The following is a 16645-nucleotide window of genomic DNA, read 5'->3' as shown; positions in this document are numbered from 1 at the left end:
TTTCTTAGTAGTTATAAAATATCGTTAAAATAGGCATTGCCCCTAAATTTTTGCCAAAGTAACATAATATCCAATTTTGGTTAATTTTGAAATAGTTTTAAAAATCATTAAAATAGCCATTGCCTAAAATTTTGAGTGACATAATTATCAATCTTACCCTAATTTTGGGTAGTTCTAAAAAATCGATAAAATAGGCATTACCCAAAATATTCCTAGGTAAAGCAGGCATTTCGAATGGTTTTTAATGATCGCAGATGTTTAAGAAGGAATAACAGGGGTTATCGTATTCACCTGTACCGGTTTTACGACCTTTAGGCTTTCGGTATTAATCACTTTTCACTTTTTTAGCTAACAATGGAATATGCGGAGATAAAATTTCTGTACAAACAGAAAATGATAAGAGAATTAATAAATCTATTGAACTCGCTCGCTGTGTTTGCGTAAGTCAATATGCACTTTTAATATTTTAGGATTAGTCTCTTCTTAGTAGCTGTGTCTTAGTATGTGTCCCTGTAACGTATTGTGTGTTTGGTGTCTAAGGCCTCGGGCCGACAGCACTTTGTACCTATCAAAAAATATATATATTTTAGGATTTAAGTTTTTCAATAAATCGTTACAGACATAAAATGAAAACTATGTTGAAACGATTTTTAGCGTTGTGTTAATGCAATCTCTAAAATTAAGCTCTTTCAGCCTAAAAGCTCTCTTTAATTATAATTAAATACATTCTTATTAAAACATACAAATACGCTGATCAAATCTGATTAGTCCAAGTACGGGTGTGGTTGTTGGCACAGACTGAATAGACACTGATGGTACTTCCTTTCTTGACAGCGGAGACGACGCACTTGGAAACGCATCGGGTGCAGTCTTCGAAGAGATTCAGAAGTGCCTCTTCGTTCACCAGCAGATTCTTGTCACAAACGCTCACTTCGCCGTTCCTGCTAATTTTTAAGTATCTAAGCAAAAAAAAATCGTTTTATTTTTAATAGAGGTTTTCGTGGGTTCAAAACCCACAAAATGGATCAAGTGTGGGTGCTAAATGGGTTAAAGAAGGGTACACAGTTTAAACCCGACCGAAATGAAATCCTGGATACGCCATGTATTTTATTTTATTTTTATTTTTGAAAACAACTGCGGGCAATTATTTAAAGGTTCACAGAATCGTTTGACAAATTCGGCCGAATTTCAAGTAGCTCCTCCCCTTCCGTCACGTGTCTCAGACATTCCTTTTTCCTTTCTCAAAACACGTGATTGTGTTGCCCCACCCTCAAAACTCAAACGATTCTGTAGCCCTATAATTTCAAATTCCCATTTGACAGAATCAAATCTGCACTCAGGTGCATTACCAAGGATGCTTTCATTTATACTTAGAAAAAAGGACTGTTGAGGCAATCCACAGGCATCATGGACGAATTTCCCCTCGACACTATTAGGGGGGGTGGGGCGAAAATCAATTAAGTAATTATTTTAGGAAATGTATTTAGTTTGAGAAAAAATGTTTGGATAGCTAGATTCAGAGCCGTAACGTAAGTGCCTTTAACGTCAAAAAGAGGGTGCCCAGTTTTAAGACCTCACCCGAAATTAAACTTTAAATACGTTTTTTCTATAATTTAGAACAGCTGAACAAACAAATTTGTAAAAGACGTACACTGATTTAAATCATTGAATAAAAAAATTGTATTTACTAACCTGTCCTGATAATTGGCAACTACTGGAGCCGGAGCACTTTCTTTGTCTTTATTATTACTGTTGTCATCGTTTTCCGTCAGTGGCAAACCCAATATTTGATTCCCAATTGTTTGAGTTCCTTTGTCCTCAGTCGCTGGTACTGCTTGAATTCCTATATCGAAAATATTAATTTTAACATTAATATTATCAGACGTATATAACATATATCTTTCTACCTATCTTGCTAGTGTTATTCGCTTGAAACATGTTCCTAAGCAGGCTCCCGTTGATTTACACAACATGTTTGCCCAGATTTTTAAAATAGACTTTTTGGGGACAAAATGAAATATCTATGAAATGTAATCTGTTACTATAATGATTTCTTTACGGAATTTTAAAGAAATTATTTTTGCAATATATGTGTAAGATTGTCCTAGACGTTACTTTAAAATTTGTAAAGTTTCTAATAAATACAATTGTTGAAAATTTAATATAATTCACCAAATTTGATCAAAATATGGCGTTTTAAAATGGCTTTTCGTTAAAAGAGTGCAGGTGGCTGCGAGACATTTCAGAATATTATCGTAGATAATTTGCCGTAAAAAACCACAAAATGGTGCATATTTTCAGATTCTACACATACAAGTATATAAATATATATAATAACATGTTGCATAATTTACATTACATAGATTTCAAAACACTGCTTTGGGAACAAAAAATAGTGCACGTCATATATGGATTTTCTATTACTATTTCAAAGGGAAAATATACTTTATCAATAGCGAAACATCTCTACGCAATGTAATTTTTACTTTTTACATCTTTAAGGGAAGTACTAAACAGAATTTTAAGCTGTAATGCAGATAAATGTTTCATTTGAATGGCCAACATGGATACTTCTATTGTAAGAGATGTATTGAAACTTCTGGTATAATTAATATTAAGTAGGATACGGTGCTAAATATTAAAGACAGTATAAAATCGGAGGTCGCTGGTAGGTCATCAAATTTCACGATTTTACCGCTAGGAGAGTTGCTATGGATTGACCGTTAGGGTGAAACGTCCATAGAAGCTTACCATACCACACAATCAGTGGCGTAGCGAGGATATTTCGCGCCCGGGGCCAAACACCCAAATTGGCACCCCCCACTCTGGAAAACCACATTATTTTGTTTTATTTAAAAACAAAGTGTACTTTTCAAGATTCAACAAAAATGAGTTTAATATATAATCCAACAAATCCATTTTACACGCAATACTTTGCCATCAGCGCCCGGGGCCAATTCCCCCCCCCCCGCATCCCCTCGCTACGCCTTTGCACTCAATCAGGGTTGCCACATATTTTCCATTTCAAAATTCCCTGACCGTCTAACATAATTTTCCCGGACCAATTTACAAGCAAAATATTTCCAGCATATCAATAAAAACGGTTTGAAATACCTAAAAACCTAAATAATAATTTTTTTAATACAAGCTATAAAAAATGGAAAGAAAGCTAAACCCAATGTCTTATCCCTGACTTTTTTCTTCTGAACTAAATCGAAAAACCGTCTGTTTAAACACGCTGCGGCTTGTTTTTAGCGTAACTATCCCTAGCGTCTGTTAAACCTGGGACAGAAATTTTAAAATTCCGTGACATTTAGATGCAATTTTAAAGGTCTTCCAGCAAGGACAGTAGATACAGTGACGAGAGAGTGTATTGGCGGCCTCTGTTGGAATATATAACCTAAAACGACCTAAACGCAAGGCGAGTTAGTTGTAAATAAAAAACATGGCGGTCACCTAATTTTAGCGGTTCTTGGCGAGGCTTAAGTTTTCAAAACAAATGGGCATTTTTTTATTTACGTTCGTAGTTTTATTTTTAATTTAACATCAAAATGGTAAAAACTAACTACAATAATACTGTCCATGGTGAACCACGTCTTAACAATGGCCGCGGTTTGTTTACATCTAACTCACCGTGAATATGAAGACGTTTAAAATCGGATTTTCCCCCCTGCTTTCTCGTCCCTGTATCTACTGTCCTTGCTTCCAGGTACTGTGACAACCCCTGCTCACTGAGCAAACTTGGAGAAAACTACCACCGTAGTATGAAATTCTCATCACCAACCCACAATTAAAAATTAATTTACCTGTATGGCACAGTCGTTTGGGCCAGGGTGCGATAATTGTGGGCAGTTCAGTTTGAGATTCTGTTGTCAGTTCATTTATCGCAGCTACTTTTGTAATTGTGACTAATGGTCTTTTCTTCCCTGTGGATGAAAACGTTTTTCTGGCCGTACGTGGCACTAATGTATTTGTTGCTGTGGTCACTGGCGTTTCTGTTGTCACTCGTGTCTCTGATGTTATTGTGGTCACTGGTGTCTCTGTTGTCTCTGGTGTTATTATGGTCACTGGTGTTATACTCGTATTGCAAATATATATAGTCTCCGGTTCGAAGGATTCGACTCGGGTAGATTTCTGCACAAACGACTCCTTTGAAAACCAAAATATTAAAATTAAATTTTAAAACCTATTTAGATTATTGACTTGATAATCTATGAAATATCACACTATTATTAATATTAGAATTAATAATAGACAGAAGAAGCTACCGCTCGAAAACGTGTAGATGAAACTTGTAACAGATTGTAGCACGTAGCTTTATCCTGTACAGCCTGCACAAGTTCCCCCGTTCACGTTTTAGAGGGGTAGCTTAATCTGTCTATTAATTCAAATCGTGGCTTGCCCGTAGAAATTTCCTATTTTCATTGCCATGGTAACGACTTTATGTCGGCCATTGTATAAAGTCGCCAATGGTGGTCAAGTGATTCTTTGACAAGCAGGATCGTATGGTGTTTAGCCTCGTAATCTGTGACGTCGAAGTGTCATGACGACTGTTTTAAGGTGGGGCTTAGCTAAACGACGTATGCCTGCGAGCACCGAATTGTTGGTCTTGACAACAAGTATTTATTCCATCGGTCGTTTTGGTCTACTTAGAGTACCGCTAGTTCTGGCACCCCATTAACGGTGAAATGTTTGAAGGTGGAAAATGTTGAGTGGACCAACTATTTTGGAGGAAATTGGCGAATAGGGTATTTCCACCCTACGTCTTTCGTCAATTCCTGCAATGCTAGAGGTAAACTGGCCGTTACCAGCTACGGTCATGGCTACGAAACTCTACCATACCAGGAGTTTCTCAAGATAGAAGTACGCAACTGCCTTAACCCATGCCAACGCCCTACGTCATGTAAATGTTTGCGTCCGAAGCGTCATCTGTTATTTTACTCAGAAACCAGCTATGTGTGACTCCTTTTCGATTTACATATTTGATTTGATCAAGAGACCTTTAGGATTTACTCAAAAACGAGCCCAATGTGACTCCATTTCGATTTACATATTTGATTTGATCAAGAGACCTTTAGGATTTACTCAAAAACCAGCCAAGTGTGACTCCATTTCGATTTACATATTTGATTTGATCAAGAGACCTTTAGGATTTACTCAAAAACCAGCCAAGTGTGACTCCATTTCGATTTAAATATTTGATTTGATCAACAAACCTTTAGGATTTACTCAAAAACGAGCCCAATGTGACTCCATTTCGATTTACATATTTGATTTGATCAAGAGACCTTTAGGATTTACTCAAAAACCAGCCAAGTGTGACTCCATTTCGATTTACATATTTGATTTGATCAAGAGACCTTTAGGATTTACTCAAAAACCAGCCAAGTGTGACTCCATTTCGATTTACATATTTGATTTGATCAAGAGACCTTTAGGATTTACTCAAAAACCAGCCAAGTGTGACTCCATTTCGATTTACATATTTGATTTGATCAAGAGACCTTTAGGATTTACTCAAAAACCAGCCAAGTGTGACTCCATTTTGATTTACATATTTTAAAATTTTATGTATGACGTGTCGCGTTGGTATACGCGACACGTCATCTCAGGGGCGCCTAAGTTTAAAAAAAAATTAAGGTCGATTTCACCAGTATCAAGGTGAAGATGGCATTTATAAGGTCGAGATAGCCACTTTCAAGGTCAAGATCGGCTAATTATAGTAGATATTTAACATATTTTCGAGGTCAACATTTGGAGGGTCAAGATCAGCATTTACTAAAGATCACCCATTTCAACACCCCTGGAGGTCTATCCGATAGATTAAAAATTGAATATTTCTAGCTTGACGAACTCATGACTATAACAATCGTCGGTCTGTTTAAAATTTGCAGTGGCGCCATCTCTTTAAACTCGGACGAAATGTACGAACAGCCATGACGCTAAGCTGGTGTAAGCCCTTATAAAAATGAACAGTAGGGCTTCATCTTACATGCAGTAACTCGTTTTGGTGAGTTGTAATGAAGAAATTCAAATCTTGAATGGTGTTGTCCGCCATTTTAATTGGAGTCGATGGACCAACGTTTTCTTTCTTCGCCACCAGGGGCGCTGCGTTTCGTTTCAGGAACTTTTGTCCGTACAAGTGCGGCGTTAATTCATTGAAACATCGATTGTTGTGTTCGTAGCTTTCGGGAGCGAAGTGAACGGAGCAAACTTTGCTGCTTGAAACAATTTTCCCGTTTTCAAAACCAATATTTTTAACCCACTGGCTTCTCAGCGGTTCGCTTCTGGGAAAGTTATGGAAGACGAGTTTCGGATACAGACTCCTATTGATATTGTTGTTCTTACAACCCTTATAAACGCAACGGTAGATGATGTTGCGTAATTTCTTGTCTAATTTCGATCTGCCCGGTTTCGCTGATGTCTCTACAGTGTCGTTCGCTACAACTACCATTGAAGGATTATTCGTTGATGTCTCCGCAGTGTACTTCTTTACAACTACTATTGAAGCTTTTTTCGTTGATGTATCTATATTGTCTTTCTTCACAACTACTGGCACAGTTGGAACCTTTTCCGTCAATGTCTCTAGAGTGTCCTTCGACTGAACTACCGTCGAATCCTTAACTGTAGACTTATCTACAGTGTCTTTCACTACTTTTGGCACAGTTGGAACCTTTTCCGTCCATGTCTCTTTAGTGTCCTTCGACTCAACTACCGTCGAATCCTTTTTCGTTGATGTATCTACAGTACTGCATAAATTTTGGCTCTGGCTCCTAGTAATATATTTGTTCTTAAACCAAGGAACCACGCAATGATTATTTAACTTCAAACTTGATTTGGTCCGTTCCGATTTTCTGGGCGAATTTATCCCGGACTCGGATGCCATATAGCTAAAGGATTTAAAACAAACTGTTAAAACTGTTAAAACACTGTACCGTACAAGTAAATTCCGCGATAGAGTTTAAGCTTCTCACGTCTAACCGTGAAGGTATAAGCCTTTCGAAACCTACAAGTCGATGTACCCGCGTGTTATATTCTAGAGTTTAAGTCATATAAGTAAACATTGTTGACTATGTTTATAAAAGTTAAAAACAAAAATTTAAATATTTTATCATAAAGTATCAGTCGTTAACTTTTAACTTATATACTAGTGATAAAGTTTTACGCGTCCAAACGTGCACTTTTAAGCTTTTTCTCGAAACCTACACAAAGTAAAAATAAATACATTTTTGATAATACTTTATACTTTTTTATTCGAGATTCACCATAGAAGACTAAGTAGCATTTCCCATAGATTAGCTAACTAGCTAAGCTAGGGCTATAAGTTGCTTAATGACTTTGCCCTCTAACCTCTATTTTACCTCTGTATTAATAAAGAATGTACGCGAAAAATGTCTATGGATTGTGTTTAGGGAATTTGTGTTTTTTTTTTAAATCCTGGTTTTTTTATTTAGGGATTATCCATGTTAAGTTTTTGAAATAGACCTTTTTATAAATTCCTAGCTAAACAGGCGAAACACTTTCACAAAGACAACATAGCGCTACTTTTGTAGAACTTGCAAACTTATTTATTCTTTGGTTTTGAAAATTCGGCTGATGCTCATTTTTATTCGATTAGTATTCTGTAAAGTCGACCATAAAGTCGATTTTCAGAATATTACTAAGGTAGCCTACATTAAGATAGTATATTTCAAAATATAGTAAGTCCATAACTGAACTATTTACAAAATCAATGAGATATAGTTCTATTTATAATGGTTTGTATAACACTATAACGGAAAAATTAGTAGGATTTGGATAAAAAAATCCACTATTTATCCGGACAACTAGGTTTGCTAGAGAATTATTTCATGAGCCTCCCTGGTTCATGAAAAATCGGGCCAAACAAAAGTAAATAATCACATAAGTATAGTCCTTTATAGAATGGTCTATTAAAGGAAATTTCGGATTTAAAAAAACTGAATTATCATTTGGAAGGGACGGTCTAGGATATTGGATTTCTAAAAATCCATGATTTTCATTTAAGGATTTTCCATGTAAAATCTTTGGTAGAACTGTCTAAGATTTTGTATTTTTTTTTAATTTTGAATTTTTATTTAGGGAATTGTATGGATTTTAAGAAAATAATGGAATTTAATTGTAGCATTTTTAACGAAACAAGTGGAAAAGTTTTACAAAATTTTTTTACGGGATTTTGGAAAATGTTCCAACGCCCAAAAAATATAATCGGGAATAGGTGGTTTTCTGGAGCCAATGAGACCATCACCGTGATCACGCGGTAGCGGTGGGTTTCAACGTGAAAAATCGGAAGATAATTAAGAATTGACTTTTAAAGGCCCACATCTGCGTTTGAATAATGATGGGTAAAATAAGAGTTGTTCGTCCCATTCCGTATCTCGTGATAACAGATCGGACCAATCACATTCCGGCAATTTGTTGCAGCCCACATTGCGGTGACTCGTGCGAGAAGGTAGTGAATTTCAAACCTCCATCTATTATAGTGGGGTAACACTGCTAAACTTCTTAAAGGCCTAGATTTTCTTCCCGCGGCGCAAATATCCTGGTGGTAGGCCAACGTGTTATGCGGTTGGCCTACCACCAGGATATTTGCGCGGCGGGAAGAAAACTTAAAGGAAAACAGGCAGAAGAAAACCTAGGCCTTTAACATACAAAATAGACTAAAAAGTACCATATTTTTAAACGGGACCTCAAGGCTATACTAATTAAAGATACCTAAAATTATAAAAACAATAAACCCGTATCACATAAGCCACAAGTTTCGGTATACTTATTCTTATATGGTTTCTTCTTATATATGGTTTCTTGGATTTTGCGTTTAACTCATTTCTTTTGTAAATGTTTTAATTTTCGTAATTTTTAACTGTTATATTATTACATTGTATTTTATGATAATTTTTCTTGTTTATTTACTATGTTTTTCTTTTTATATTTATTCCGCTCTAATTGTTAATTTATTTAAAATTGTTATCAAAGTTGTTGTTAATAATTTATAATTTGTAAAGAAATGATATATAACAAGCAAAAAGGGCTCACATATCAACCAAAAGACTTAGCCCTACAACCGTTGTAAAAACCAAGGGAAATTGTAAATAAACTTGAACTTGACTTATTTGACGTCTTCGGCTTTGGTTTCTGTTACTTCTTGAATATTTTCATCAGTATCTTTTATCGTAGTCACCGGGCAAACAGTGTCAACTGCTGCTTCAATATCAAAACTTTTATAGTGATCCAAATAAACAATACACGTATGGATTATAATAACTTTATTTAACAATCGAATAGATATTTCAATAAAGTAAAGACAAAATAGGAATATAAAATTTCACTCTTACGTCACAACGCAGAGCTTCAATCATAAGTGACATATACCAATAAGCATGAGAATTAGAAAAAATTATAACCGAACTGATTTGCACAATCAAAAGGTTAGGTCAGCACAGAGCCACCTAGTGTCTAGATTAGTCCAAAGCGAAATATACCCAAGGACGATAACATAACCCTTTCGGTTGCAAGTAGAGCCTGGCGCCGCCGATCAAACGCCACTGTCGCCGATATTTTCTTTTCGGCGCGCTGCCACCGCCGATAAATTTTGACCACACGCCGCCGCCTACCCAAATCAAATCGGCGCTATGCTCTAGGTGCAATTCCAATTCGTAGCTGGGCGAAAGTGTTAGAAAAATGGCATTGAAACAATAGAAAGTGTCATACTTATTGCAATTATGTTACTTGTGATACAATCGAGCTCATTCCGTTGAACGGATAATACGAAGACGCCTCTGTAGCCTTGGTTTTCCATGATTCCCGAAAGGGGGAGTGGTTTTTCTTTTGGGAACTACTAGACTGCCCACAAAATAATAATAATATTCAGCTAGGCCAATACCCAAGGCACCACCTTAGGTCCAAGTCATCGAGCGACTGTTAACGCATTTAGATCAGGTGGCCGGGTTACCATGCGTAGGAGAGCCTTGGCACCCGAATAAATTTTTAAACGAGCTTGTAGACTGGTAAAGTAAGTGACAGTGACCTAAGGGCTACGTTAAAACCAAAGAGCCACTTGTAACATCATAGAAAGGCACCTAAAATTAGAATTACCATGATGGAGTTGGTACGTTCTTCAATTACATTTGGCCATGGTTCGTTGTAGATTATCCGCATTGGCAGTCGCATCAAGTTTCCAGGAAAGGTAACCCTAGTCGTAGATTTCTTAGAAACGTTCCTACTATTGGTATGAGGAACGATGTCTTGAATAGTAGCGTTTCGCTTAGTCTCAGAAGACACTTGGCCACTAGAACTAGAAGTATCTCCATCTATTGGTACTTTTATGTTATTTGGTTGTAAGCATTGAAATTGATCTCTAACGACTCCAGCTGTGCGAAGTATTGACACCAGTTCCTAAAATTGAACATAATCAGATCATAAATAATAATAATAATATTTATCAGCTAGGTTAATACCCAAAAGCACGCCCTTTCAATACTTTTAAAACGGGTCGAAATGCGCAGGAGGCCGAGCAAACACGCGATAGTGGTAAACGCGAGAAGCTCATCAAGTGCTAGCCTTAGGCATGGTCTTTATGGACTGCAGCCCGGGCCCCGTTCAAAAAAAAAAAAAAAATTAAAGGACCACACCGGCGTTTGAAAAATTTGGCCTAAATTTAGCAGAAGGTAGCAGATCCTATTCTGGAAACTATAGCGCTTGAAACAGGTCAAATTCAAACGCCGGTGTGGCCCTTTCAATTTAAAAATTTAAGAAAATTTAAAATATTTAATTTACCTTGCAAAATGAATCTGATACAGCCAAACTTGAGTTAATAACTTAATAGACGCTTCAATAAAACATCTTCAAGTAAATTGCCAAGAAGTAATGTTTATGTTTCCGAGAGCCAGGACCTGCAAGTTACTGTTTATATAGTGCTTATTGAAATAATGGAAACCTTTCAACTGTTCGGTATGCAACAAGTGTTTCCTTTTAAACCGGGTAGCTTTTTTTTGACACATTCAGGCTTAACAAAAACACGACGTTCTGTTTGCATGTGAAACGTTTCCATTATTTCAACAAGCACCAAATAAACAGTAGCTTGCAGGTCCTGGCTCTCGGATATATTACTTCTTGACGATTTCCTTGAAGATGTTTCATTGAAGAGTCTATTGTATAGGTAGCAAACAGTGTTAATCCCGGGGCCCCAAATTTAACGGTCCGCCCGTGAGCTCATAAAATGCTGGATTTTTGTCTGTTTAACAGACGCTTTGTGTTTTACAAAAAAAAAACTTTAAAAAGCATCTGATTAGCAAAAAAATTCAGCACTTTATACGCTTCTAACGTTGGCCGCTACGTGGTTGTATGTGCAGTGTAACGGCTAAAAGACCTTTCTATTGGCCTTCTGGTTTTTGACGTTGCTGCTGCGTCACGGGTTACGTATCAATGACGTTTCACTTCGAAAAGCCCTGGACATAAGTGTAAATTCTACTCCGCACCCTGTTTTTAAGTGTAAACTGAACTGAACTTCTACATATTTCGTGACGAATGAGCTAGATAAGAACAAGTTCAGCAAGCTTATTTTATGGAAAGGCCTATTAAAATGGCCACAGGAATGTTTGAAAAATTTGAACGAATTTCAAGGAGCTCCTCCCCTCCCATCACGTTACTATTTAGCTCCACCTTCAAAATTCAAACTATTATCTGACCTTTAATTTATTAATGTTCAGTCATAATTTTACTAAGATCAAAGTGTAGTATCTTTCAACATCAGCTGTTAAACAACGCCTTTAAAGAGAGTATAAAGTGTTTTGAAAATTGGGGATATTAATTTAAAATTCATTGAAATCTGCACTCTGGGAGCTTGCTCGTAGCATGGTAGGCATACATAACTCAGCCCCGCCTTAAAACGCCACACGATCCCGCGAAATAATCACGTGACCGCCATAAGCGTCTTAACGTCATGGCCGACCTATACGCGTTACCATGGCGACGAACACGAGCCATACCCGCGAGCGAAATGACGTGTTTCTCACCTTCTGATTATGTACAGGATCAGGATACTCTTTGGTAGGACCGTTGCCCGAGATGAAATGTTTGGAGCACACGTACGTATCACCGCCGACTCTTTCGATGGGGTAGTCCTCTCTACCCAGCCAGTCTATCCACCTTTTGCATTTCTCCCAATTCCGTTTCGGTTTCGGGAAAGGGAAGAACACCACGCCGTTCATGTGAGGTTTGTGGTTGTACCGAGAATCACTCTTGCACGTTTTGTAAACACAAGCTTTCCTTCGCATTGTTCCTAATCCTTTACGGATAATAACAGAAATTTAGTATGTATTACTAAACAAGAATTAGACCTTCTAAGCCACCCTTAAGAAAACGTGTAGAGGGAACTTGTAAGCGTGTCTTATAATCCTTGTGCAATAGAAAACGTTACTATGGTAACAAAATCTCATGATCGCGAGGAACAGATTGTCAACCATTGAGTCGGGAATATAGTACTTCTAGAGCTAAAATATGTATTTGATGCGTTGATACATGGTTGATGGCTGGTGGAACCTAGGAGCAACAAACACAAGGAGAACGCAGCTAGCCTTTAAACACGCTAACGAAGGGTTGTGTACGAATTTCATTGGACGAGCGTCACGGGCCTTTACGCTGAACGTTTTACGGGCGGGGGGAAGGCAATTTCCGAATTTTCCCCTTCCGACGGCAGCAGGCGCTAAAGCGTCTAGCCAATGAAAAACGTACACAAGAAAATCCACGACTTTTGACGGGTTGCGTTCTCCTTGTGTGGGGTGCTGTGTTTGTTGCTCCTAGGTGGAACTTTCTTGAAATCACGTGCGAATCGAAACAGCCGGTGGCGTCATCTACCGCAAGCAAGTGGTGAGATATTAACGATAAATTTATACAAGATGGACGCCGTTCCTCTAAGGCAGCGTCTAATGGGGGGCAATGGTAAGACACTGGAATTCTACTAGAGCAATACTGGCTATAAGGTATAGTATAGGCAGATGATATTTAAAAAAATATATTTTCTTTGAAAGATAGGTGACGCCACCGACTAATGATGTGAGAGTCGATACAGGATTTCAAGAAAGTGTTTCTCGAGACCCCTGCTACAGCAAATACAAATTGTGGCTCTAGAAATACTATATGCCCAATTTCAACTCTCTAACTTCCTTTCCATAAAGTTGATGACGCATTTTTCGTCACGGAGATGGAAGTGAAGCCAATTATCGTCTTATCCGCTAAACAAGGTTTCATTAATGAAAATACTTTTATATCATACAAAGTGTAATGATGTTACATATGCTACACTACAACAAGTTCGCTCTACACGTTTGAGAGGGATAGCTTAACCGGTCTATTACATAATAAATATTCACAGGAATGTCTAAGGTTACAATGGAACCGTGCTTTCGAAAGCGGCTGGAGAAATGGGCGGGGCTTCAACTACGTCGAATGTTTGACGTCACACGTTCTTTCAAATTCATTTAGTGTTTGAACTTTCATAGGGTACGTTCAGTAACGCTCATCAAAAACATCGCTGAGTAATCGATTCCAACATTTTGTTACTGTACGATTTTTCACGTTTCCGATTTGACGTCACGATAGGCATCCGATGCTCATCAAAAAAACCATCTCGGCGAGAAGGTTTTTTTGATGACTTGACGTCAAACGCGTCGGTGTTAACATTTATAGCCGCCATCTTTAATACAGCGCTGACTAAAATAACACCGTTCAGTAACTTCCTACGTCACTATGACGATGAGCGGTCATCAGGCAAACATCAAGTAAAAACCAATTTTTCCCAGATTCGCGTTACTGAACGTACCCATAGTTATCAACATGAGAACAGAGCGAATTCCCACCCCTCTAATCCTGTACTCGATGTTTGGTTGAGTGACCACTTGATTGGCCGCTGTGACAACTTGAACTTGAGTGACCGCTTGGACAATTCTGGATATCATACCTTACTGCTTTTATTGATGCTCATAATGTATATCTTATTCAAGAACAGCCTGAGCCGTCGGTCAAGCTGCACACGCTGTCTCTCCTCAAGAAATCGTCAAGCTCAGGTCAAGAATTCATACCTCTACTTGGAATGCTTATCCTGGCGTATCGCGTACGGTAAGATCACTCTGACGGCTTTGGCCCCGCCTACGAGAGAAAAAATCCCGTCTGCGCGCGCTCCCCTCTCACGTTGTTGTTTGTTAAGTTAACATAGTGACGTCAAAAAACCCGTCAGCCACATCGAGACGAAAATCTGCCGCGATAAGCATTCCAAGTAGAGGTATAGATTCCTGTTCAGGGGGTAAAAATTGGAGCACGAGAAAATTAAATCTGTGTTATCGGCCGAATTTCACATTTCTGACATCAGGTTTAACAGAAGCTATGGTTGGCGCTAGTTACGTTAAATTCAAGTCGTAATCCGTGTTAGCAGATGATTTTTCGATTTAGTTCATACTTTCTTTACTAAATCCCGAGTAGTTCTCACACTGAAGAGAATTTGTCATGTTCTTCACGAAACTAATCTAGTTCCGGGTAAAATACCGTATTTAGATGGTTTAAATAGAGCACTTATCCGTTGATAATCATTAGGATTATTCCTTGGACGAATAATTACTAGACCCGAAACCAAATGGCACGCTTGGGGCTTTTACGGCAGTGTCAAGTGTATAGGAAAGATTTCTATCAAAATACTAAACACGGGCCAATTATTAGCGGACTACGTTAGGCCTAGCGTTCTTAGCTCGTCCCTGTCGTCAAAGCTTACACCTTTATTACAATTTCGGGAATGATATAATAAATGTAAGTATTTTTGTTATGTAGGAAATTCATAAAATATAATGGATATACCTTCCAAATGCTTTTGGAAACCTGTTGAAGGTAATCTACTAATGTTATTAAGTTTAAAACAATATTATATTTCAAATACTTTACTCAACCAACTAAACGTACCTAACTGTGATTAAAAATGCGAGGTGGTGGGCACAAATTATGAAGTTAACTATATATGCAAAACATTAAAGCGAACTTCCTATTTAAATTAATTTAATCATTACCCTTTAATTTTTATTCCAATATAATTATTACTAAATAATCTAAGGCCTATTAAAATTCCAAAAGCCTCACTTCTATTAAAAAAGGAGAGCAGACGACGGAATGCGGGACATCCAACATTTTTACGCACGTGTTTGTATTTGGATAGAAATATTTCGCGATTCTCTCGGTAGGAGCGCTGACGGGCGATGCAAATTGTGGAACCGGGGATTTTGCTTAGGTTTCGAGTCCAGTAATTATAATAAAATAATAATAATCAGCTAGGCTAATACCCAAGGCACCACCTTAGGCCTAAGTCATCAAGCGACTTTTGAAGCCTTTAATTCAGGTGGCCGGGTTATAATGCGTAGGAGGGTGGTGGTCCAAGGTCATTCTTAGACATTCCATATAGACATATATAGTTTCCTAATATTACTTACTTTAATTAATGAACTTGATTCTGTTCAATAAACGTTTTTAAAAGCTAAAATTCGAACAACGACCGTACGCGTTCTGAGCAGCCGCATCCAACCTCCGCTCGCAATCCCCCTTCAGCTAGGTCCAGCAAACAAACGTTGCCATGGTGATGGAAGGGGGGGGGACTACTGCTGCCAGGGAAACCGTTAGGCACTAACCAACCCAATCTCGATGAACGTCAACTTGCAGATACATCCTTTAGGGAAGCTACACGCAAAATCAATGTTACCGAAGACCACAGTTAACAATAGAAACTTGGCACTCCATGGCCGCCATTGTGGTAACATATTTCTCCCCACGATAAAAACTATTGAAAAAAACTGTGACGTAGTACTGCCAAGTCCCTATACGTATAACAGTTAATATTTTCAGTGGCGTTGCCATGAAATCCTTAAAGGGGGGCGGGTCAGACTACGTAAAAGTTCAGAAGAGGGTTTTATACTAAAGAAGTTAAGCACGGCGCTCTTGATGTTTGAACGACAACGTGGTGGGTATCTAGACCAGCGGTTCCCAAAAGGGGTTCCGTGGAATGTCCACAGGGGTTCCGAGAATTTGCAGCGCGGCCATCTTTGTTTGTGTCAAGTCTTTTAAGATAAGAAAAAAAATGAGTTGAGATTCCACCAGAATTAGCTGGATAATTTAGGGTTCCATAGCAAAAACAAATTGGGAACCGCTGATCTAGAGTTCTAGACGTTCGCGAAATTCAATTCTTTAAAAAAGGTTAAGCGGGCTTTCACTTCGACTGCTAAAGAGAACCGTATAGTTACAATAGAATGTTAAACACATTTTAAAATATTTGCTAAACCCCGTTAAATGACGAGATTAAAAATGTGTATAACCATGAATTTATTCATATTCAACCATGAATATAAAACAGTAGGTTATTGGTACCATCATTATTAAAAAAAGGCTGGACTTTCTGCCGATTTACGGCATAACGACTATTTAAACGAATAATAATCAGCTAGGCTAATACCCAAGGCACCACCTTAGGCCTACGTCATCAAGCGACTCTTAAAGCCGGGTTACAACGCGTAGGAGGGTGGTGGCAAGCACTGCATGCCACGCTAGCCAACAGCTCCCTACACCAACTATTACCGTTAACCTCAACAAGTTTTTATGG

At 38.0% G+C, this 16645-nt stretch overlaps 1 protein-coding gene across 2 annotated transcripts; it reads right to left on the bottom strand.

Annotated features, from left to right (window-relative positions):
* Positions 1–479: 479 nt before the first annotated feature.
* LOC149963138 (uncharacterized) lies at positions 480–16161 on the bottom strand. Of its 2 annotated transcripts, XM_090180396.1 has the most exons (9): positions 15486–16161; positions 12033–12304; positions 10114–10413; positions 6832–6890; positions 5993–6773; positions 3807–4149; positions 1693–1843; positions 750–959; positions 480–565 (listed from the first exon to the last, which is right to left on the bottom strand). In XM_090180396.1, the coding sequence occupies exons 2-8, from the start codon at positions 12291–12293 to the stop codon at positions 755–757; spliced, it is 2100 nt and encodes a 699-aa protein (XP_090036522.1). In that variant the 5' UTR covers positions 12294–12304; positions 15486–16161; the 3' UTR covers positions 480–565; positions 750–754. The 2 variants fall into 2 exon arrangements, with proteins under 2 accessions (XP_090036522.1, XP_090036521.1); XM_090180395.1 differs by lacking the exon at positions 480–565 and having other exon boundaries at positions 688–959.
* Positions 16162–16645: the final 484 nt, after the last annotated feature.

This window comes from Leiobunum rupestre, chromosome 1 (assembly GCF_980474605.1).
Source record: "Leiobunum rupestre chromosome 1, qqLeiRupe1.1.hap1, whole genome shotgun sequence".
Taxonomy (NCBI): Eukaryota; Metazoa; Arthropoda; class Arachnida; order Opiliones; family Sclerosomatidae; genus Leiobunum; species Leiobunum rupestre.
Note: the sequence above shows the minus strand (reverse complement) of the source record. Positions and strands in the feature narration are given on the sequence as shown.

What these genes read in the sequence shown, in the direction of transcription:
- LOC149963138 (XM_090180396.1), bottom strand. Translation starts at nt 12,293, where the DNA reads ATGCGAAGGAAAGCTTGTGTTTACAAAACGTGCAAGAGTGATTCTCGG. An exon ending in ACCAAAACGAGTTACTGCAT is followed by an intron (nt 4,150 to 5,992) that starts GTAAGATGAAGC and finishes TGGTTTTCAAAG; the next exon opens with GAGTCGTTTGTGCAGAAATC. An exon ending in GTTGCCAATTATCAGGACAG is followed by an intron (nt 960 to 1,692) that starts GTTAGTAAATAC and finishes TTTTTTGCTTAG; the next exon opens with ATACTTAAAAATTAGCAGGA.